Source organism: Homalodisca vitripennis, chromosome 5, assembly GCF_021130785.1.
Source record: "Homalodisca vitripennis isolate AUS2020 chromosome 5, UT_GWSS_2.1, whole genome shotgun sequence".
In the NCBI taxonomy this organism is placed as follows: domain Eukaryota; kingdom Metazoa; phylum Arthropoda; class Insecta; order Hemiptera; family Cicadellidae; genus Homalodisca; species Homalodisca vitripennis.
The window spans coordinates 178,795,100-178,818,024 of NC_060211.1; the positions used below are offsets into that span (position 1 = coordinate 178,795,100).

The following is a 22,925-nucleotide window of genomic DNA, read 5'->3' on the forward strand; positions in this document are numbered from 1 at the left end:
GGAAAAATGATCAATGCGTGAGTTTGATTTCAAGATCTGGTTTGGTTTTTGATCTAATGCAGAGAGTCGTATCGTCAGCATACTGAATAATCTTTCCATTATGGATTGATGAACTAAATCTGTTGACGTAAATGAGAAATAGGACAGGCCCTAGAATCGATGCCTGTGGGACTCCATAGGACATTTTAACTTAGCCTGAGAGGGTATTCGCGATCTGCACACACTGCTCTCGACCATTTAGGTATGACGAGGGCCATTTGTGAGGCAAACCACGAACACCGCTTGATCATAACTGGTGCAACAGTTAAAGGCCTTTGAGAGGTCGAGAAATATGCTAAACACATGTTCCCGCCTCTACAAACCATCGACAACAGAATCAATGAGACTCGTGACAGCGTCAATAGTCGATTTGTTTTTTCTAAATCCAAATTGTTCATGGCAAATAACTTCAAAGCGATTAAAGAAATCTTCTAACCGTCGAATGAAGGCTTTTTCGAAAATTTCGAAGAATGGAAATAGGACGATAGGTACTTGCAACATAAGGATCGTCCTTTTTAAAAATTGGAATGACTTTTTCTGTCTTCAAAGTGGATGGGAAGACGCCTTGGGCGAACGACAGGTTAATCAATTTTGTGATTGGTACTGAAATGTGTTTAAAGCAGCGCTTAAGTAACCACACAGACATCCCGTTGATGTCACCAGACTTTTTCAGCTTCAGCTCCCGCACTATACGGACCAACTCCGCCTCGCTCACAGGAGACAGGACCATGGACGAGACCGGTCCCGTCAATGAGTCCTCTCGAGTGCTGTTCCCATTAAACCGTGGGTCCGGCTCAGCAACCGTAGAGAAAAAGTTATTAAACTCACTTGCCACTTCAAGCGGAATTTTTGTTATTTTACCGTGTATTTTAAGCTTAGGTTTGAAATGTTTTGGGAATTGTGTTTGAGTTGTATTTTTAATTATATTCCACGCACTTTTAGACAAATTTTCAGTATTCATTAGTCTTCGATATCCCGAGCCTTAGCGGCTTAATTTTAATGTTTTTCTTAAATTGAGAATGTTTTGATTAATCAAAATGTTGTGCTTTTTGTCTGATCGCTCTTTGAATTACTTATAGGGGCAAGTGATGTTCAAATAAAAGTTCAAACGGTCTTTAAAGGCAGAAAACGCTTCCTCCGTATGATCGAAACTATCTATAAAAAACCAGGATTCTTCTTGGAGAAATCGGTTAAGAATTTGGATATTTTGTATTTTAAGATCTCTTCTTTCATTTACCAAAAGCGGTTTGATCTTCGGACTGAGATTCCAGATCACGGCCTCCTGCACGGAGTGGTCGGAGATAACCGCGTCCAGAACGGAAACCGAAACGTCTAATACGTTTGTAATGACGTTGTCGATGGCCGTACTCGATGTAGCACTCACTCGTGTTGGCGTGTTCACGGACCAAACTAAACCGAAAGAGGTGAAAATATCGCGTAGCCGCTGGGCCAGGGGGTTGGTGTGGTCCAAAACATCGATGTTAAAGTCACCTGAAATGATAATCTTCAACGAATTAGAACAGAGAAAATTTAGACGGGATTCAAATTTTTCAAAAAAATTTATGGAGCAATCATTTGGGGATCTGTATAAACCAATGATTGTAATTTTTCCTACGGAATTTAAATTGACTTTTATACCTTCCACTTCAAAGTCTAGATCACAACTGTAGTCAACCAAAAAGGGTTGGAATATCAGTCTTTTCTTAAAGAAAATTGCCACACCTCCGCCTTTGTAATGTTTTCGGTGAAATATTGCTGCCAATTGAAAATTGTCAATTTTAAACACAATATCCGCTTCAGGTGAGAAGCTATGCTCAGTGACTGTGAAAACGTCCGGATGGAGCTCCCCAGCCATGAGCGATAGCTCATCAACTTTATTAGAAGCTGTTTGTGCGTTTTGGTGCACAACAGAAAATTTCGATTGTGAAAACTGAATTTTGTTATTATGTTTTTGTTTAGGATTTAGGTTATTCTTTTGTACATGATATCCTTGATTTTAAGTAACATTTGATGTCACTAGAATTAAAGAGTTTTTTTGGTTGTAGCCGCTTTTGTTGTTGTTGAGCTTCACTACGTCCGCAAACGTCTCAAAGGACAGCGTCGGGGGCTCCACTGCAGCCGGTGCCTTACAGGCAACTGACTTCTTCGACAGGTGGTCAGTCCGGGGCAGTGACGGTCTACAGGACTTGAGAGGAGGCGGACGCGATGTAACAGCACGGCAGAACCTTCCCATACACTCCACCAGCAGCTCGGCCAGCAGACGCTTACACTGAGGCTTTAGATGCATCCCATGGTTCGTGAATGCACCCCTTCCGATACGGTTGAAATCCACCACCTCCACTCCACTCTGCCTCACGCTGAGCTCCTCTATGTAGGCGTTAATTAAGGATGTCTCCCTGTTGATTGGATGTTGAGCGTGTAAGTCGTGTCGGTGAGTTATATATATTAGTATAACTGTGATATTATTAAAATTATATGAGAATTTCTTCGTGTGGACGAACAACGACACATTTAAACAGCACTTAGCACTAACATGCGCTGGTTGTAAAATCACTATTAATTCATATGGCAACACGTTTTACTACAGAACGTTGTGTTGCAGGACAAAATCAAACGGGAATAGTGATCGAGGATAATTTATTAATTAAACATATGACACGGTTAATTAATTGGCCACAGAAATTAACTTCAAAAAATAACATATATACCTGTATAAAACTGGTTTATTTAGCAAATCAACAAAAACCATTAATTAGTTTAAATTGTTAATTTAAAGACAAATAGATTTTGCAATGTTCATTACAGGTGGATCCATTTATTTTTTTAGTAGGCTTACGTTAAATTCAGTCTTTAAAAATGAATTACACAGACGAATTAAATAGAAGTTCTGCCCCAGCGCGAAGATGGCACGGACGTGGTTGTAGGTTATCGATGACTTGTTAGCCGGTGAGGTAGGGCTCCACCTGTTTGAGGCAGTTGAGAAACTTGTTCTGGTAAGGGACGTCGACGTTACCGCGACAGCCGTACCCGCCCAGTCGGTGGATGGCGGCGTAGTCGTAGCAGTTCACCACTCCGTCACCGTTACAGTCCTGGAAGTTGAGAATATAATTTATTACCGATGTTATCAGGATATTTGAGAGTCCAGGGAGCGGTCTTACTCTCTGGATGCATAGAACATGGAACAACAGACAGGACAGCAACTAGATGTGAGAGGTGCACTACTCTTGGTAGCAGGTATCGGTATCTACTCGATGTGAGTCGTTGGATTGTTAATACTTACAACACTTGCTAGGAAACTGTTATGCATCTGACAAAGAAGTCTATAATATACTGCACCAATTACAATTGTCATTAATCATTCTCATTTTAAAATATAAATAGAACTTAGGACAATATATCAAGTTGATTAATGATAACGGTCATCAAGTTCAAAAAATCTAATTACAATATTAACGCATGTCGTCCTCTCTAAGAAGGCCCCCCATCCTATTAAAATAATCGTACATAAACAGACACGTCTGGCATCTATTTATCACAGCCAGTTTCAGTTTAACTTCTGATGGATGAAAATGTGTAGTCTAAATATCTCAAGATTGTCCTTGTTTCACCAATATTTTGACGTGATGTGTGACAAAAGATTTAGAAAATAATTACTGCATCAGCCGGTCCTAAATATTAAAAATTGCATAGTAAGATTAAGTATTTAACAGTAGATAAGAATCTTTAAGTTGTTATTGGTCTTGTAAAAATAAAAATAAGAATAAAAACATCTCCTTCCATAAAATTGTAATACGTTCCAATATAGTGTTCTTACTGCAAGACGTCTATTAGCATTATATACTGTTGAAATTGTGGAAATATTAACGAATATGTTGGCAACACTTACCTGAGCAAATTTATTCATGTATCCGGTGACAGCCTTTCCAGCACACACAGGGTCGTTGACACATCTTGCGTATGCTGTAACATGTAACAGGTTGAGTAATACACGTGTCCGTCAGTGTGGTTGTTGAGCTTACTCGCAAGTTGCGTACATTAGTAAAGCCGTATCTAGGGATAAGTCTAATAAGCAGTGGATATGTATACAGACAGAACATGTAACAAGTTGACTAATAACGTGTCCGTCAGTGTGGCTGTTGAGCTTACTCGCCAGTCGTGTACATTAGTAAAGCCGTATCTAGGGATAAGTCTAATAAGCAGTGGATATGTATACAGACAGAACATGTAACAAGTTGAGTAATAACGTGTCCGTCAGTGTGGCTGTTGAGCTTACTCGCAATTCGTGTACATTAGTAAAGCCGCATCTAGGGATAAGTCTAATAAGCAGTGGATATGTATACAGACAGAAAATGTAACAAGTTGAGTAATAAACGTGTCCGTCAGTGTGGCTGTTGAGCTTACTCGCAAGTCGTGTACAGACAGAACATACCACAGAATACTACATCTGATTGTACCGCATCCGTATGTTGCATTAAAATAATTTTATAAAAAGCAACTACTGTATTTTTGAGTATGCAAGTGAAAGCAATAAATTATTTTATAATTTATATAATTAATTGTGAATATTATAAAAGTGAGAACATTCTTCTCACACAGGAAAGCTTGGAATTATCATCCTGATTAGATTTAAAAAAATCTTCATTTCTCACATAATATTTCTTTCTTTTGCGATCCTCTATTATTCCCGTAATGCCATAATCACTGTGAGAAGTTATCATTACTTAGCATCATCGGGTGCATTGACGTCATCCTGCGGAGTGTGTAAGGGTTTACAGGCGTCTGCCCAATAAGCCCAGGTGATACGGAAAGTTAGCATTACTTACCATCGGGTGCATTGACGTCATCCTGACAGGCGTCTGCCCAATAAGCCCAGGTGATACGGAAAGTTAGCATTACTTACCATCGGGTGCATTGACGTCATCCTGCGGAGTGAGTAAGGGTTTACAGGCGTCTGCCCAATAAGCCCAGGTGATACGGAAAGTTAGCATTACTTACCATCGGGTGCATTGACATCATCCTGCGGAGTGAGTAAGGGTTTACAGGCGTCTGCCCAATAAGCCCAGGTGATACGGAAAGTTAGCATTACTTACCATCGGGTGCATTGACGTCATCCTGCGGAGTGAGTAAGGGTTTACAGGCGTCTGCCCAATAAGCCCAGGTGATACGGAAAGTTAGCATTACTTACCATCGGGTGCAATGACGTCATCCTGCGCAGCGAGTAAGGGTTTACAGGCGTCTGCCCAATAAGCCCAGGTGATACGGAAAGTTAGCATTACTTACCATCGGGTGCATTGACGTCATCCTGCGGAGTGAGTAAGGGTTTACAGGCGTCTGCCCAATAAGCCCAGATGATACGGAAAGTTAGCATTACTTACCATCGGGTGCATTGACGTCATCCTGCGGAGTGAGTAAGGGTTTACAGGCGTCTGCCCAATAAGCCCAGGTGATACGGAAAGTTAGCATTACTTACCATCGGGTGCATTGACGTCATCCTGCGGAGTGAGTAAGGGTTTACAGGCGTCTGCCCAATAAGCCCAGGTGATACGGAAAGTTAGCTTTACTTACCATCGGGTGCATTGACGTCATCCTGCGGAGTGAGTAAGGGTTTACAGGCGTCTGCCCAATAAGCCCAGATGATACGGAAAGTTAGCATTACTTACCATCGGGTGCATTGACGTCATCCTGCGGAGTGAGTAAGGGTTTACAGGCGTCTGCCCAATAAGCCCAGATGATACGGAAAGTTATCATTACTTACCATCGGGTGCATTGACGTCATCCTGCGGAGTGAGTAAGGGTTTACAGGCGTCTGCCCAATAAGCCCAGGTGATACGGAAAGTTAGCATTACTTACCATCGGGTGCATTGACGTCATCCTGCGGAGTGAGTAAGGGTTTACAGGCGTCTGCCCAATAAGCCCAGGTGATACGGAAAGTTAGCATTACTTACCATCGGGTGCATTGACGTCATCCTGCGGAGTGAGTAAGGGTTTACAGGCGTCTGCCCAATAAGCCCAGGTGATACGGAAAGTTAGCATTACTTACCATCGGGTGCATTGACGTCATCCTGCGGAGTGAGTAAGGGTTTACAGGCGTCTGCCCAATAAGCCCAGGTGATACGGAAAGTTAGCATTACTTACCATCGGGTGCATTGACGTCATCCTGCGGAGTGAGTAAGGGTTTACAGGCGTCTGCCCAATAAGCCCAGGTGATACGGAAAGTTAGCATTACTTACCATCGGGTGCATTGACATCATCCTGCGGAGTGAGTGTGGGCTTGCCGGCGTCTGCCCAGTAAGCCCAGGTGATACGGAAGATACCGCACACATCCCCAGTACATTGGAGTGTACGGTTACAGTTGGAGATGGCCTCACATATACATCCCAGGCAGATCTCTGTCACTGGCTCTACCCTTATTGGAGGAGCTTGACCTGAAACATCCATAGGTTGACCTGCGTGATTCCTATTATACAGAGAATCTCGAACATGTCTTTATGTATTGATAAGGACTATTAAGGTTGGCCTCACATATACATCCCAGGCAGATCTCCGTCACTGGCTCTACCCTTATTGGAGGTGCTTGACCTGAAACATCCATAAGTTTAACTTGCGTGATTCCTATTATACAGAGAATCTCGAACATGTCTTTATGTATTGATAAGGACTATTAAGGTTGGCCTCACATATACATCCCAGGCAGATCTCGGACACTGGCTCTACCCTATTTGGAGGAGCTTGACCTGAAACATCCATAGGTTGACGAAAATCTGATAAATTCATTCGTAAACTCACTCACATCCTCCATCAGTCTATCTACAGTTTTAATTTGTTTTGTACATTATTTTTATTACTTATGATGTCCCAAACAGTTGCAGAAATATTTTTTGATGACATAATTGATTTAAAGACATAAAATATGCTTTGGCAGCTTTGATCACTTATGTAAGTTTTTTTGTTTACGGTTGTTTATTTAATTACTGAGAAAAATTTAGTTGTTCTCTCGGAACCAATATTCTTTTGATCTTGTTGTTTCATGCCCTTTAGGGTAAACATTGGTTGTTTTGAGGCTAAAATACACTAACATGATAATACAATCTGAAAAAAACTACTGCTCTATTTAATGAAATGATTTTAGAAAATTAAAAGAGAAGCATTGAGGAAAGCAATATTATTTGGCCATTTGTCCTTTATTGTTTTAGTAATTTTTAGCTCCCTTTTGATTTTCCTCTACTAATAGGCCATAGTGGTCGGGCATGGTTGTGTGATACTTGGAACGTTAGTAAGTACGTTATCAATTGCTGTCTGTAATGTTGCTGTCACGCCCGTTGGTGTTTTGACTGACAATTCCAGACCAATAGGCCATAGTGGTCGGGCGTGGTTGTGTGATACTTGGAACGTTAGTAAGTACGTTATCAATTGCTGTCTGTAATGCTGTTGTCACGCCCGTTGGTGTTTTGACTGACAATTCCAGAACAATAGGCCATAGTGGTCGGGCATGGTCGTGTGATACTTGGAACGTAGTAAGTACGTTATCAATTGCTGTCTGTAATGTTGCTGTCACGCCCGTTGGTGTTTTGACTGACAATTCCAGACCAATAGGCCATAGTGGTCGGGCATGGTTGTGTGATACTTGGAACGTTAGTAAGTACGTTATCAATTGCTGTCTGTAATGCTGCTGTCACGCCCGTTGGTGTTTTGACTGACAATTCCAGAACAATAGGCCATAGTGGTCGGTCATGGTCGTGTGATACTTGGAACGTAGTAAGTACGTTATCAATTGCTGTCTGTAATGTTGCTGTCACGCCCGTTGGTGTTTTGACTGACAATTCCAGACCAACATCCTCCATTAAGACATAATCCTGTTTACAACTGGTCAGGTCAGTCATTCATTTCTTCATTCATCATTACTTCATTTCTGCTGGGTGACCTGTAAATTTCAATGACTATTAATTTCAATTTCTTTGATTTAAATTTGATTCCGAATGCCTCAAAATCTGTTTCAATTGTTTCTATCAGTGAAAACGTTTCGACAGGAAAATGTCGTATCACAATAATTAACACTCCTTCTCCTTTAGATAGTTGTCGGCAATAAGTGTTGGCCAGTATAAAATTTGGAATATGACAACGGCCAATGTTTCTGTTGTTGAAACCGTTCTCAGTGACTACTATAACGTTTGTTCGCAAATCCCAGATGCTGTATTTTGTTGGCTCTGGTTCTAACTTTACTGGGTAATGTTTAAACGGCAGACAGTGATCAAGTGTGACTCCCAGGACTGAGTTGAACATCTCCAAAACGGACATTTAGCTTCTATTTTGACAACTAGTTATTGAGATGAAAGTACGATACTTCAGTCTTAGAAGGATTTGGATTTAGTTTCCATTTCTTAAAATATTCTTGGAGGATGGAAAGATCTTGAGTTAAGGTGACTTCAGTTTGACCCATCATTGTGCTGGGTCACGGGCAACATCATCTGCATAGATGAACTTTCTGGACTGTGTTAACGGAAGGTCAACGGCGTATACATTAAAAAGCAGGGGAGCAAGAACTGACCGTTGAGGGAGGCCATCAATGAGAGTTCTGAAAGGGCTCTCCATTTGCTCAGGGAATACCTTGAAATCTCTGCCGCTCAACATAGAGTTGATAACCGCACACACACAGGTAAAGAGACAAATTTAACATTTCTAAAGAAGGCCCTATCTCTAGACAGTGTTAAAGCCACTGTAAGGTCTAAGAAGGCGACAGATGTCTTGGATTTTCTGTCATACCTCCCTCAATAAAGTGTGTTAAACCTGATCGCAACAATCACAGCCAGATCTGAACCAATCTTGCTCAATAGGGATGCTGGGATTGAGAATGGATGAAATTCCAGCGTACATAAGCTTCTCAAGCAGCTTATAACCGAAATTTTAAAGCGTTATTAGGTGGTAGCTTTAAGGTTGTTCTGGCTTCAAGATTGCGATTATCTTTGACAATTTAAATAATGTAGGCTACGTAGTCAGCCGCTTGCTAAGATTGCATTATAGACAGTGAAGAAGTTCTTACTTTTAGACCAGTGTTCTTTAAACATTCTGGAAAGATGCCGTCCAGGTCAGCTGCCTTTCTTCCTGACAAAGATGTGATACTCGCCTCCAGCTCCTTTAAAGTAAGTTAAGTTTCTGGAAAACTTCAAGAAAATCTGCTAACTCGTTTTTATATCATGAAGCATGTGGGAAACGTGTTTATCAGTCGGCTGACTTTATATTTTTGATAAAGCAAAATTACACTTCGCAATATAACTGGGTTTTGGATGCTATGGTACAATTTTAGCCACAGGTTTCCCGGTGGAAAGTTTTCTTAAAAGAGACCAAGCTTTTCGGCTAATGTGAGTAAAGTTGAGGTTTTCTATGGCTCTTTTCCATTTCTCTCTTTTCCCTTTATTCAGGTTGTGGAGAGGGAGGTCAGCAGTATCGGGTGCTTTTCGAAACCCCCTTCGAACGGACCTTTTAACTGTTGACAGGATTACCTTTGTGAAATGATCTTAATTCTTTGTAGTTGGAGGAATGAACCTGATGTTATACTCGAGACTTCAATCAAAATCTCCCAGTCCGCCTTGTTGAAATTCCATCTTGGCCGCGGGTACGATTGGACCAATGGAATTTGGATTCCAACCGAAAACTACTGGTCTGTGCTGGGAGAAAAATACCGAGACCCTTCCTATCCACAAGTATAAGTTTCAATATCTTCAGCCCAATTGGCAAGACATGTGCTATTTTTATCTTAGGAGGTGTAACCCCATTGGCAGTGATGACTGTTAAAGTGTCCAACATAGATGGTAGGTTGGGACAACGATGGAACCCCACAGTATCTGGCCACAGCACGTTTGAAAGCAAAAATTTACTACAGTTATTTTGGAAATTGTAATGACCAGTATAAAGCTATCGCCACCAAAGCTTTAGTGAATTATTGGCACCTCGAACACCTGTCGAAATTAGTTGCTAGGCCCAATAGCTTCCACAAGCTTGAATCCAGGAATATCGCCTCTTGCACTTCCTTCGTTATCTGAAACATGAGTTTCTTCAAAAGCAAGGACATCGACCTCATGTTCTGAAAGTATTTTACTGAGGCATTCAGATTTGGCCTTGCTCAGGCCTTCTAAATGGTGGTTCATTGTTGTTTGCTGTACTGAATGCTGGTCCATTGTTGGTTGCTGTACTAAATGCTGGCCCATTGATGGTTCCTGTGCTAAATGCTGGTCCATTGTTGGTTGCTGTACTAAATGGTGGTTCATTGTTGTTTGCTGTACTAAATGCTGGGCCATTGTTGTTTGCTGTACTAAATGCTGGTCCATTGTTGGTTGCTGTACTAAATGCTGGTTCATTTTTGGTTAGTGGTTATACAGAATTATAAAAAAATATGTAGTAAAAAATATCAAGTAATTTATAGCTCAAAATTTTGTTTGCGTGCGTATACTTGCACTGTCCCTTCTAATTGTCAGTTGCCACTGCTGGCAAAACCTTGTGTAAAGTCGAATAACCTAATGAAAGTAATAAAATTAAAGATATTCTAGTTCAAGTATATTTTAGATGGTTAATGAAATGGGATTTAAGTTGCACTAAAGAATGTTCTATTCACGTTGCTTTATTGATTATTTGCTTTGTAGAAAATTCTAGCTTTAGTAGAATTTATGTAAGTAAGAACCATGTTGTAGCCGGTTTAAAAAGCCTTATTCAGACGATAAAACTATTTTTGTATTAAATTGTTGTGATAATTAAGGATGTGGAAAACCCAAGTGAGATTGGTTCTCCTGAAGGATACAGATGCCATCGACTATCCTATTTGTGTTTATGACGACACTAATGACCGCCATCAGCAACCGGGTAGAGATCAGCCTAAGGTCGAGGACATCGGTGCAAGGTCAAGCCTCGGCAGAGACTTGGCGAAGTTGTCTCCTGGTACGAGGTCATCAGGAGTCTTTGACCTCGTGGACCGCTGAGCCGCGCCCATAGCCACAAGCTGACTCATCGACCTCATCTTCGTCATTCTCTGGTACCGCTTATTGGGACTCTAATTTGGTTCAATAGTTGACCTCTTTATTAGTGGGACTTATGTAACATCACCGGCATATATTTGTCATCGGTCAATATCGTAATAGGAGTCAACATAATATTTCAAGCTGTTCAATCTCAACATGTTCCTTCTTCAGGTGTAAGATCAGACAAACAGATTCAAACTGTACATGCGTAAACACACATTAGAATATCGTTCAATATAACAACCCAAGTCAAACATAACTTTTCAAGCCGTTCAATCTCAACATGTTCCTTCTTCAGGTGTAAGATCAGACAAACATATTCAAACTGTACATGCGTAAACACACATTACAATATCGTTTAATATAACAACCCAAGTCAAACATAACATATCAAGCAGTTCAATCTCAACATGTTCCTTCTTCAGGTGTAAGATCAGACAAACAAATTCAAACTGTACATGCGTAAACACACATTAGAATATCGTTCAATATAACAACCCAAGTCAAACATAACTTTTCAAGCAGTTCAATCTCAACATGTTCCTTCTTCAGGTGTAAGGTCAGACAACAAATACTGTACATTCGTAAACACACATTACAATATCGTTTAATATAACAACCCATGTTAAACATAACATTTCAAGCAGTTCAATCTCAACATGTTCCTTCTTCAGGTGTAAGATCAGACAAACATATTCAAACTGTACATGCGTAAACACACATTACAATATCGTTTAATATAACAACCCAAGTCAAACATAACATTTCAAGCAGTTCAATCTCAACATGTTCCTTCTTCAGGTGTAAGATCAGACAAACATATTCAAACTGTACATGCGTAAACACACATTACAATATCGTTTAATATAACAACCCAAGTCAAACATAACATATCAAGCAGTTCAATCTCAACATGTTCCTTCTTCAGGTGTAAGATCAGGCAAACAAATTCAAACTGTACATGCGTAAACACACATTAGAATATCGTTCAATATAACAACCCAAGTCAAACATAACATTTCAAGCAGTTCAATCTCAACATGTTCCTTCTTCAGGTGTAAGATCAGACAAACATATTCAAACTGTACATGCGTAAACACACATTAGAATATCGTTCAATATAACAACCCAAGTCAAACATAACATTTCAAGCAGTTCAATCTCAACATGTTCCTTCTTCAGGTGTAAGGTCAGACAAACAAATTCAAACTGTACATGCGTAAACACACATTAGAATATCGTTCAATATAACAACCCAAGTCAAACATAACATTTCAAGCAGTTCAATCTCAACATGTTCCTTCTTCAGGTGTAAGGTCAGACAACAAATACTGTACATTCGTAAACACACATTACAATATCGTTTAATATAACAACCCATGTTAAACATAACATTTCAAGCAGTTCAATCTCAACATGTTCCTTCTTCAGGTGTAAGATCAGACAAACATATTCAAACTGTACATGCGTAAACACACATTACAATATCGTTTAATATAACAACCCAAGTCAAACATAACATTTCAAGCAGTTCAATCTCAACATGTTCCTTCTTCAGGTGTAAGGTCAGACAACAAATACTGTACATGGGAAAACACACATTAGAATATCGTTCAATATAACAACCCAGTTCAAACATAACATTTCAAGCAGTTCAATCTCAACATGTTCCTTCTTCAGGTGTAAGGTCAGACAACAAATACTGTACATGGGTAAACACACATTAGAATATCGTTCAATATAACAACCCAAGTCAAACATAACATTTCAAGCAGTTCAATCTCAACATGTTCCTTCTTCAGGTGTAAGATCAGACAACAAATACTGTACATTCGTAAACACACATTAGAATATCGTTCAATATAACAACCCAGTTCAAACATAACATTTCAAGCAGTTCAATCTCAACATGTTCCTTCTTCAGGTGTAAGATCAGACAACAAATACTGTACATTCGTAAACACACATTACAATATCGTTCAGTTATTATTATTATTCAATTTTACACAAGTCAAACATAATATTTCAATCAGTTCAATTTCAACATGTTTCCTTCTTCATACGTAAGATCAAGCAAACACATTAAATATTAACCAATCACGTAGTTGGTCCAGAGAAACATTTGAACAATCATGTTTGCAAATTTCAGAACTTTAATACTTCACTCTCTTGGGATAAATAATGAAATTATGCAAATATAAAAACAATAAAACACAATTGATATTGCCTATAAAATTTATAGAGTTATTACAGACTGGTACTAAGACAATAAAGAATACAGTTTTTAGATAGGTACTGGTAGTCTAGAATTGTATTGAAGAAATTTTGGATGTCAATTCAATTCTACTGAAACAGAACCTTTTACTAAATCTTAACTATCCATTGTTTAAATTCGATAATTAGATTAGTTCTGTAGCAGTAATATCCATGTGTAACTTTTGTCAGATCTCCAGATAGTTTGCGACATCTCATGGCCTACCTGAGCCACAAACATAGCAGGTAAGCAGGCGGCGACAGCATTAATATAGAAGGCACTGACTTCCTGATTACGTGTGCTTTGTCTTCACTTCCGCTCTCTCCTCTGCTCGCTGTGGCGTTGGACAAATTATTGTACGAAACAGTAAATATTGATATTGCAGCTTGTTTAAATTATCTATGCGTGTTTTATTCTCTGGAAATTCGTAATTGTGGGAATTACACGTCGGTTTTAATTGGTTAATAATGTTGTTTTGAACTTAGTAAAACTATCCTCTCATTTCCAAAAATGAAGGCCATAGCGGAATATCTCACATTAGCTGCAGATTCAAATAATTATACAAAGAGGAACCATAATAAATGTAACAACCTTGTCATCGAAATATGTTAACACAGTTTATTGCCAACAACGGCAACGTCACAGACCGTGTGTATAATTGTTCTCACATTAGCTGCAGATTCAAATAATTATACAAAGAGGAACCATAATAAATGTAACAACCTTGTCATCGAAATATGTTAACACAGTTTATTGCCAACAACGGTAACGTCACAGACCGTGTGTATAATTGTTCTCACATTAGCTGCAGATTCAAATAATTATACAAAGAGGAACCATAATAAATGTAACAACCTTGTCATCGAAATATGTTAACACAGTTTATTGCCAACAACGGTAACGTCACAGACCGTGTGTATAATTGTTCTCATTGTTGATTTTTCTTGAATAGTTTTTTCATAATGATTTATACAAAATACATGCGCTTTTTTGATCGTGACCTAATTTTATTAAGTAAATAGATAACTAAAGCACATTACTGGGAGTTTGCTACAAATTAGTGGACTGTATTTATGACGTATTTCAGAAAACAGTAACGATATTTTGCTGAGATTGTCAGTACATTCTGTCCAAGATGAACTTGGAATATACAATTAAGTCCTGAAACCAAAAGAAGTTCAATACAAAACGCCTTGTATAGGCGCGAAGTTAAGACTTAAAGTCCTCTCTGCCACCTGACACAAATCTCTAAAGTCCTGAGAGGTATTAACAAGATTGTTAGATGTGACCAAATTAAGTGTAACTTTAAACATCAGTACCTAAAGTGTCAAATCGTTTTTGTACTTTATGTAGCCTATATGTAGTAGATAGGTAGAGAGTGAATATGGATATGGTTTGGTAGGGTTAAAGTTTAGGGTTGGAATAGATTAACACATTTGACGCCCTTTTGGTAGAAAGCGAAGTAGCTTCTCGTTTGGCCGAGGTTAACGGGAAAATTGAACACAAGATTCCTCTGGTGGGAATTTAAAACATTGATTCTCATGACATCAAATAAAAATCATGTAGAAACAGTGAGTTTCAAAAACCATAAATATTATGTGCCATTTAGTTGTATAATTTAAAATTATTTATCTTTATTTACTGTAATCGAAAATATTTGACACACGTTTCATTTTAAAACGCTATGATCTGTAGTATGCAAGAATAGAACGCTGTTTTATTACTAGTTATACTAGAAAATTATGTTTTAATTGTAAATATTATCTGAAGAACAAAATAGTGTAAAGGAAAATATTTTGCGACATCGTTTTCTGGCCAAAACGTTAACCAAAATGACGTGTTACAAAACAATGTCATTTATAAACAAACCGTTAGTGTATAAAAATTATATTTAAAATTGTTACTTCAAAAATGTTGACTGAAAATGTCAACTTTGCGGAAGTAAAGTATTTACTACTAAAACATTAAGGGCGATGGTTAGGTACAGGTATTTGAACAAAAGTAGAAGTTCAGAAGGGAAGAAACTTAAAAGTCACCTTGTTTCTTTGAAAGGAGTTATATCATTGAAACCGAGAGCCACTTTTATGTTATATAAACACACAATCTGATTTTCTTGAAATAAAAAGTATTTCGTTTAAAAATTAAACCGATCGTCTTTTGCACTAGTTTTGGTGAAGGTGAAATAGGAGGGTATCGAAGGGTTAGAAATATAAAACTAAACGTGAGACATGTACAGCATGATAACCAGCGTCAACTAACCGACCACTTATTTGTGGTTGGTCCAGGTCAACTAACCGACCACCTATTTGTGGTTGAACCAGCGTCAACTAACCGACCACCTATTTGTGGTTGAACCAGCGTCAACTAACCGACCACCTATTTGTGGTTGAACCAGCGTCAACTAACCGACCACCTATTTGTGGTTGAACCAGCGTCAACTAACCGACCACCTATTTGTAGTTGAACCAGCATCAACTAACCGACCACCTATTTGTGGTTGAACCAGCGTCAACTAACCGACCACCTATTTGTGGTTGAACCAGCGTCAACTAACCAACCACTTATTTGTGGTTGAACCAGCGTCAACTAACCGACCACCTATTTAGCTAATAGTGGTTACTTTCACGCTCTTACAATTAGTTGTTTGTGTGAAATAATTATTATTTATGTGCCCATGGCCGATTTTAAGTATGTCAAGCTATGGCAATATATATTAAAAGAAAATGTTTGATATTTTTAATTCTTTTGACGCCCCCTCCTCTATTTCGACCTCCACCAGAACTAGCATACATGACGATTATTTAGTGGAAGTTCCTCTATTGATTTCAAGACAAAATCAGGTATTGTGCATATACAATGCAAATCGCCTCGAAGCCTAGACTATATAATTATAATAGTCTTTAAATTATCTATAAAATTATATTTCCATGCGGTGGACCATAACGAAACTCTTTAAAAAATTACTACACTTCGACACTTCTTCTCGACGTTATAGATACCAGATGAGGAGCGATTGTGACGCAGCAGCTGACGACAAAGGGTAAGGGCAAGGGCGCCAGCAGTCCAGCCCACGTCACCAAGGTCAAGCGGGGGCGAGGTCTGTGCGAGTCGCCTCTCAGCAGAAGCAGTTCTGAAGTGGTGCCAACGACCAAAACCTTGGATCCTGCTTCGAGATGAATTTACAAAGAAATTCTAGGGTCAAAACTGCAGCCCTTATTAACTCAAAGTACTGAGATGCTCTCGTACAGATCACTGTCGTGCTCGCACTCGTCAGTGATTATAAAATAAAAATTAGTTTTGTTAATATTGAAACCAAAACTCTTATTAATTACTTTACGAGCCTTTTACGACCTACACAAACCTTCGAGGAAGCTAACCAGAGTAAACTGTCTCGATTCTATTGCAACATCCCTAAATATGTGGGATCCCTAACAGTTAAAACTGTTAATCCAAATACTACCAATGGTAGGAATAAGACCACCACACTAACACTACTGTTAGGGGTCCCACACGTTTTCGGCGATCAAAGTAGTGGTATATTAAGTAACTGGTGGGCATCAAGATGATTTCTGTTTGTATTTATGACAGATTTACCTTCTTTATCTGAGGGCAAAACGAATTCACAGACGGTTAGTTGGCGAAATTAAGAGGGAATATAACATGTGTAAAATAATGTGTCCCAATACCCGTAAAATGGTGCGGTAAACCAAAGCTTAAATGGACATCAAGCCCAGACATTTTTAATTATTTTTTTTGTAGAAGGCGGATAGGATTGTTGTATTCTTGTAGTTGACACCTGGTGACCACGCTGCTTCGGCTCTTATTAGGATGACCGGTGTTGAAGATGCAGAATATTCAATGAGAGAATGATTTCTCGAGTGGGAGTTGATTTACCGGCATCTGGAATTTAAAAAATGTTAACCACCTAGTGACTGTGGGATGTCAGTGTCAACTCTAGGACAAGTTGCTGTGGTAGTTGCAAATCCTTTGTCTTTGATAATAAACTTCTTTGTCACAAGGTATTTTCCTAATGTTCTGCAGTTAGTGTGGACTGTGCCTATTTATAAGAGAGGGAACCCCGACATGATTGAGAGTTATAGGGCAATTTCAGTATTGTCAGCCTTGAGACACTTTGTGGTCATGGGCTCTTTACAGATGCACGGTATGGTTTTACGGAGGGCCTTGATGAAGTAAAAATGGTGGTGACTCTGCAGCTTTGGTGCTGGTTGACATGATCAAGGCTATCGATAAGATATAAGCTGAGCATGTATGGTATGTGTGGCAAATTGCACACTATGTTCCAGTCTTATCTACAGAACAGAGTACAAGTCCTGTACCGGAGAAGCACGGCATTCCGCAAGGATCACTGTTGGGTTCCGTACATTTTCTTATCCTAATAATAATAATAATAATTCTTTATTGCAGTAAAACAATTAACAAAATTGCATTGCAAGCGTCATTTCAACATTTGGATTTAAAAATCTATAAACTAAAACCTATCTTAACATAGGCACAGTTAATTCCACATACTCATGTGTAACCTAACAATATATTGTATTTTGCATGTTTTGGATATCAGAAAAGGATAAATAGAATAATAATAATAAAATATTAATTTTCATCCCAGCGGCCCATCGTAAACTCATCAACGGAGTAAAATGCCTTTGACAACAAAAAGTGTCTTAATCGAGATTTGAATTGTTTGGGTTCATTAATTCGTTTGAGATCTCCAGGGAGCTTATTGATTAACTTGACACCCATTTGAGATGGTAAGTGTTCGAACATAGCCGTTCTATGCTGTTCTGTCCTGAAATTGTTCCTGCCTCTGTTCTCGTACTGATGGACGTCCCTGCCCTGAACCAGTTCACATTTGAATCGGCAGTACAGGGTAACGTCGAGAATATAGAGGCTGGGTAAGGTTAGAAATCCAAGCTCCCTGAAGGCAATTTTACACGACTCTCTGGGTTTTAATTTCGAAATTATTCGAACAGCTTTCTTTTGTGTTCTAAATACTCTGTCAAATTTGTATTTAGAACAGCTGCCCCATAGTCTCAAACCGTAGGTCAAATGTGGATGTACTATGCCAAAATAGGCAGTTTTCAGTACATCAAACGAGCAGAATTTTGCTAGATTGCGTAAGACATAAGTGCCTGAGGCAACCTTTGAGCAAACTCTATCAATGTGATCGCTCCAGGTCAGTCCCCTGTCCAGGTACATCCCCAGAAACTTGGTGGATTCGGCTTCATCTAAGATAGCTTCATCCTCCATCAGAATTGGTCTGTATTCGTCTTCTTGTTGACGGAGACAAAATTTTATTACGTTAGTTTTGGCATAGTTAGTTTTTAGATTTATCTTTGAAAAGTGCTCGATGCATGCGTTTAGTTCAATAAAGGCTTTGATCTCAAGATCTTGTTTCGTACTTGATCTGATGCAGAGTCGTATCGTCCGCATATTGAATCACCTCTCCATTTTGAATTGATGACTTCAATCTATTGACGTAAATGAGAAAAAGTATGGGCCCCAAAATTGAACCCTGGGGAACACCGTACTGCATTTTTACTTTGCCTGACAGGGTGTTCGCGATCTGCACACACTGCTCTCTGCCACTGAGGTATGACGAAAGCCATTTATGCGGCTGACCTCGAACACCACATGTCCATAACTGATGCAACAATGTCCCATGATGCACACAGTCAAAGGCCTTTGAAAGGTCGAGAAATATGCTGAGCACTTGTTCTCGCCTCTACAAGCCATCAACAACACAGTCAATGAGTTTTGTTACAGCATCAATCGTCGATTTATTTTTCCTGAATCCGTACTGCTCAGGGTTAAGAATTTCAAACTGTTCAAGAAAACCTTCAAGCCTTCTAATGAAAACCTTTTCGAAAATTTTGCTCATGACAGGAAGAATGGATACAGGACGGTAATTACTTGCGATGCAAGGATCATCCTTTTTAAAGATCGGAACCACTCTTGCTGTCTTCAAAGCTGAAGGGAAAACGCCTTGGGCGAAGGACAGATTTATCAATTTAGTAAGTGGTGTCAAAATGTGCTTGAAGCAACGCTTGATCAGCCACACGGACATTCCGTTGATGTCGCTGGACTTCTTCGGCTTGAGGTCTCTCAATACGACTGCCATCTCCACCTCCCCCACAGGAAACAGAACCATGGAAGAGACCGGTCTCACTACTACATTTTCTACAAGATTGTCACAACTGAAAGATGTGCTTGGTACAGCCACAGTCGAAAAAAAATTATTAAATTCGCTAGCCACTAGAAGTGGGTCGTCTGTTAATTTACCGTCAATTTTTAGTTTCGGATTTGATTGTTTTGAGTTATTTGTTTGTGATGTAACGCTTTTTATTACTTCCCGCGCACTTTTTGAAAAATTTTCTGCGTTCTCCAATTTTTGTTCAATATCTCGTGCTTTAGCGGCTTTTATTTCCTTGCGATAATTTTGTTTAAATGCATGATCCTCTAATAACATCTGCATGATCCTAGAGTCATAAATAGCCAATATGACCATGAAACAAAACATGGTATACAGTATTGTGACCATATGCTCATCAGATAACACGTTGATATAACACTTTCTAATGAGAATGTACTGGCCGAACACTGTTGAATCCTGGATTAGTACTCGTGTCAATGCGCTAGTCGTGGTAGCTGCAAATGTATATAATATTTGTTTAAAATCCTCCTATTTAGTATTTTTAAATTTTTACTAAAATACACATCACAATAACAACTGCTATTGGCGGAGAGTTAGCGACAACATTATTAGTAGATAGTCTGAAAAGTTTCTTTTCTGTCTGTCTGTCTGTCCGAGTCTCTCAACCTTCTTCTATCTTTGTCCGTTCGAACGACATCTCGAGAATTAACTAAACTATAGTCTTGAAGTTTTGCATGAAACTTCATTTCTTTATAGGGAACATCGAGTTCAACAATGGTGCATGAGATTTGATTGAGTATAGTGAACACTAATTTTACATTTGTGTTATGGGTAACCATGATATCAACGAGAAAATCACACAAATAAATATATTTTTAAACTAAATAAAATCAATCATGCCATTTAAACGTGTGGCAGAGTAACACACATAGCCTAAATATCAATAAGAAATTAGCTACCAATAATTTGAATACAACATCAGCGAGGCCTGTGACGTGACACGTTGTTTGACGTACTCCTACTTTGTAACTAGAAAATACCACAAGACAATAATTTCACCAAGAAGACCGAATTCATCCATTGTTAAGATTGTAAGATATCCTTGGAAACTGAATTTTTACAACTCTTAAACGACCGGTTTTAAAGAAATTTACACAGGGCCTATGTTTGCTAAAACAGTCAAATTTAGTGTCTGATGTATTTTTCGTCGAATATTGACAGATAAAATACAATACGTTTTGTCTTTATGGGGCCTTTTTATTTGTAAAAGATTTTATATTCATGATGGTTGTAAAAAAATGTTATATTAAATATTTTATTTTACTTCTACTCCAGAGCACATAACGTTTGTAAAATCGCATATGTTTTGGAAGATTTCTTTACTTGAGTTCCCCGATTAAATATTTTGCCTTCCTTACTTTATTTAACTCTGTTCACCATTCAACATTGTCAGGGTAGAAGTCATCACCAAGTGTTACTTCCTCTCCATTAGAGGGGAAAATGTAGGAATTTGCTTAAAAGGGCTAATTAAAACCCTGTACAAATATGTTCTACAATAGAATAAAACTTTATATATTTATTATAGTTAGGGGTTTTTTCATTATATGAAGTGGTGTGTATATTGTATTGCTCAGTTGATCTGTAAGTTCAGATTAGCAAGATGGAGACGAGTGGTATCATCTACAGAATACTATAAAGTTAGTGTTTTATATTATTCGTACGGGAAATGATTTGTGTAGATTAGGAAGATGAGTGGTTTGAGTAATAAACCCCATGGTACCTCTCCTTTTATTTTAAGAGGATCGGATTCTGAATTTGTGATTGGTTTGTTGATATTCTCATCGCTTTCAGTTACTATATTTGGATTTAGTTTTTGTATAGTTTTACACCTGTTTTTAAGACATTGGTTGCAATAGTTCTGGTTAGGTCGGAGACAAGAACCTGTTTAGTGAAGCTATTCAGCTAGGCCAATATGTTAACTTCTATGTTTTTTTTTTAGTTTAGTTTTTCTGCTTAACTAATGTCTAATGGAAAGAGGAGGGCTCTGTAGTTTAAGAGATTGCGATTCCCAATGTCCAGCTTTGAGAAGACCACAGCATCTGACACATGAGAGATATTCAATAATATTTCGTTCCCTTTGTTTAAAGTAGCTAGTTGATTATGTACTTCAAATCTTGTATGGAAGAGAATCCTTGGCCCTCCCCTAGTGTCCCAGGTACCGTGCAACACGAAGTCATTCATTAGTCTTAAACACTGACACACAATGGACTACACTTCGAGATGGACAATATTGACAAACAGTTTTTAAAAACTATCGTAGTTCCCTCGGATATGTTATCAGTAATTATTAATTATTATAACGCATAGTTGCAGTTTTCAAGGCACGAGAAACTGCAGCATATGTTACTGTACTGTGAATTGTATTACTACCATTGAGCTTAAAGTAATCCGGAATAGAACAGTTGTTACTTTGGTTAATTTAATCACAGGATATTCAGGGTTAATTTAATCGTTAACTACATTTCAACTCGCTAACTGTTAAATCAATCCACACTTCACCAGTTTAGTGACACTTCGATACTTTTAATAAAGTAGCGTTTGTATTTGTTTTTTTCTATATTAGAACACGATAAGAGTACAAGTATCCTAGCACAGTGTAGAGCGACACAAGACTCACCCAACACGAGAGCAGCGGCTGCAGCCAACAACACCAGTGCACCCAACACAGCGCGAGAGTCCGCCATGGCGACACAACAGAGACTGACCTCGGGCCACGGATTCCCCCGCTTATACAGCCGCGCTGCAGTGGCGTCACCAGAACCATAACACGGTCCAGGTGACGTATGGCAACAGAGCTCAGGACCGCATTGTCCTGGCACACACAACGTCTCCTTGGAAACTGTAGCCGTTTTTTTATGTCTGAGCCTTACTGAAGATGTATCGATGTTATTAAAATTCGTGTATAAAAATATAGAGGAAAGAATTGTTTTAGTTAAAATGAAATACTTGTATACCTGTTATTAACCGTATACAAATACAATAATATGATAAAGGATACTCGGGTTAGAGTTAGTATAAAGAGTACTAAGGCTTACTCTTACGTGCAGTGTTGGCTTCGTCAAAGCTTACTGGCAATTACAAAATAACGTTCTCGTACAATGCCCATTACTGAATTCAGTGTAGCATTCATTCCAATACACTTGTCTGCTAAGTACTCAGTCACTTTCCTGAATGTCTTCTTAAAAGAGTAAAACTGTGCAATAAACTCAACTGACAACAAACAATCCCTTCAGTCTTTATTCCAGTTTTGGGTTTAGCATAATAGCGGTGGGAAAGTTATGAGATTACGAGTTTCTTTCCACAAGGATGACTAACTGTTTAAATGTGTGCAGCGGGAATACTCTACATTATACTGATCTTACAGGCAGATCCCCGCAGTTTGTAAAATATGTAT

At 38.7% G+C, this 22,925-nt stretch overlaps 1 protein-coding gene across 1 annotated transcript in view; it reads right to left on the reverse strand.

Moving 5' to 3' along the window:
- Nucleotides 1-22,252, reverse strand: part of LOC124363754 — a 47,158-nt gene extending 24,906 nt beyond the window's left edge. The window contains 6 exon segments of the mRNA XM_046819015.1: nt 684-832; nt 2,114-2,406; nt 2,954-3,128; nt 3,926-3,999; nt 6,270-6,464; nt 22,149-22,252. Coding sequence (XP_046674971.1) covers nt 684-832; nt 2,114-2,406; nt 2,954-3,128; nt 3,926-3,999; nt 6,270-6,464; nt 22,149-22,215 — 953 coding nt within the window. The 5' untranslated portion in view covers nt 22,216-22,252.
- Nucleotides 22,253-22,925: the final 673 nt, after the last annotated feature.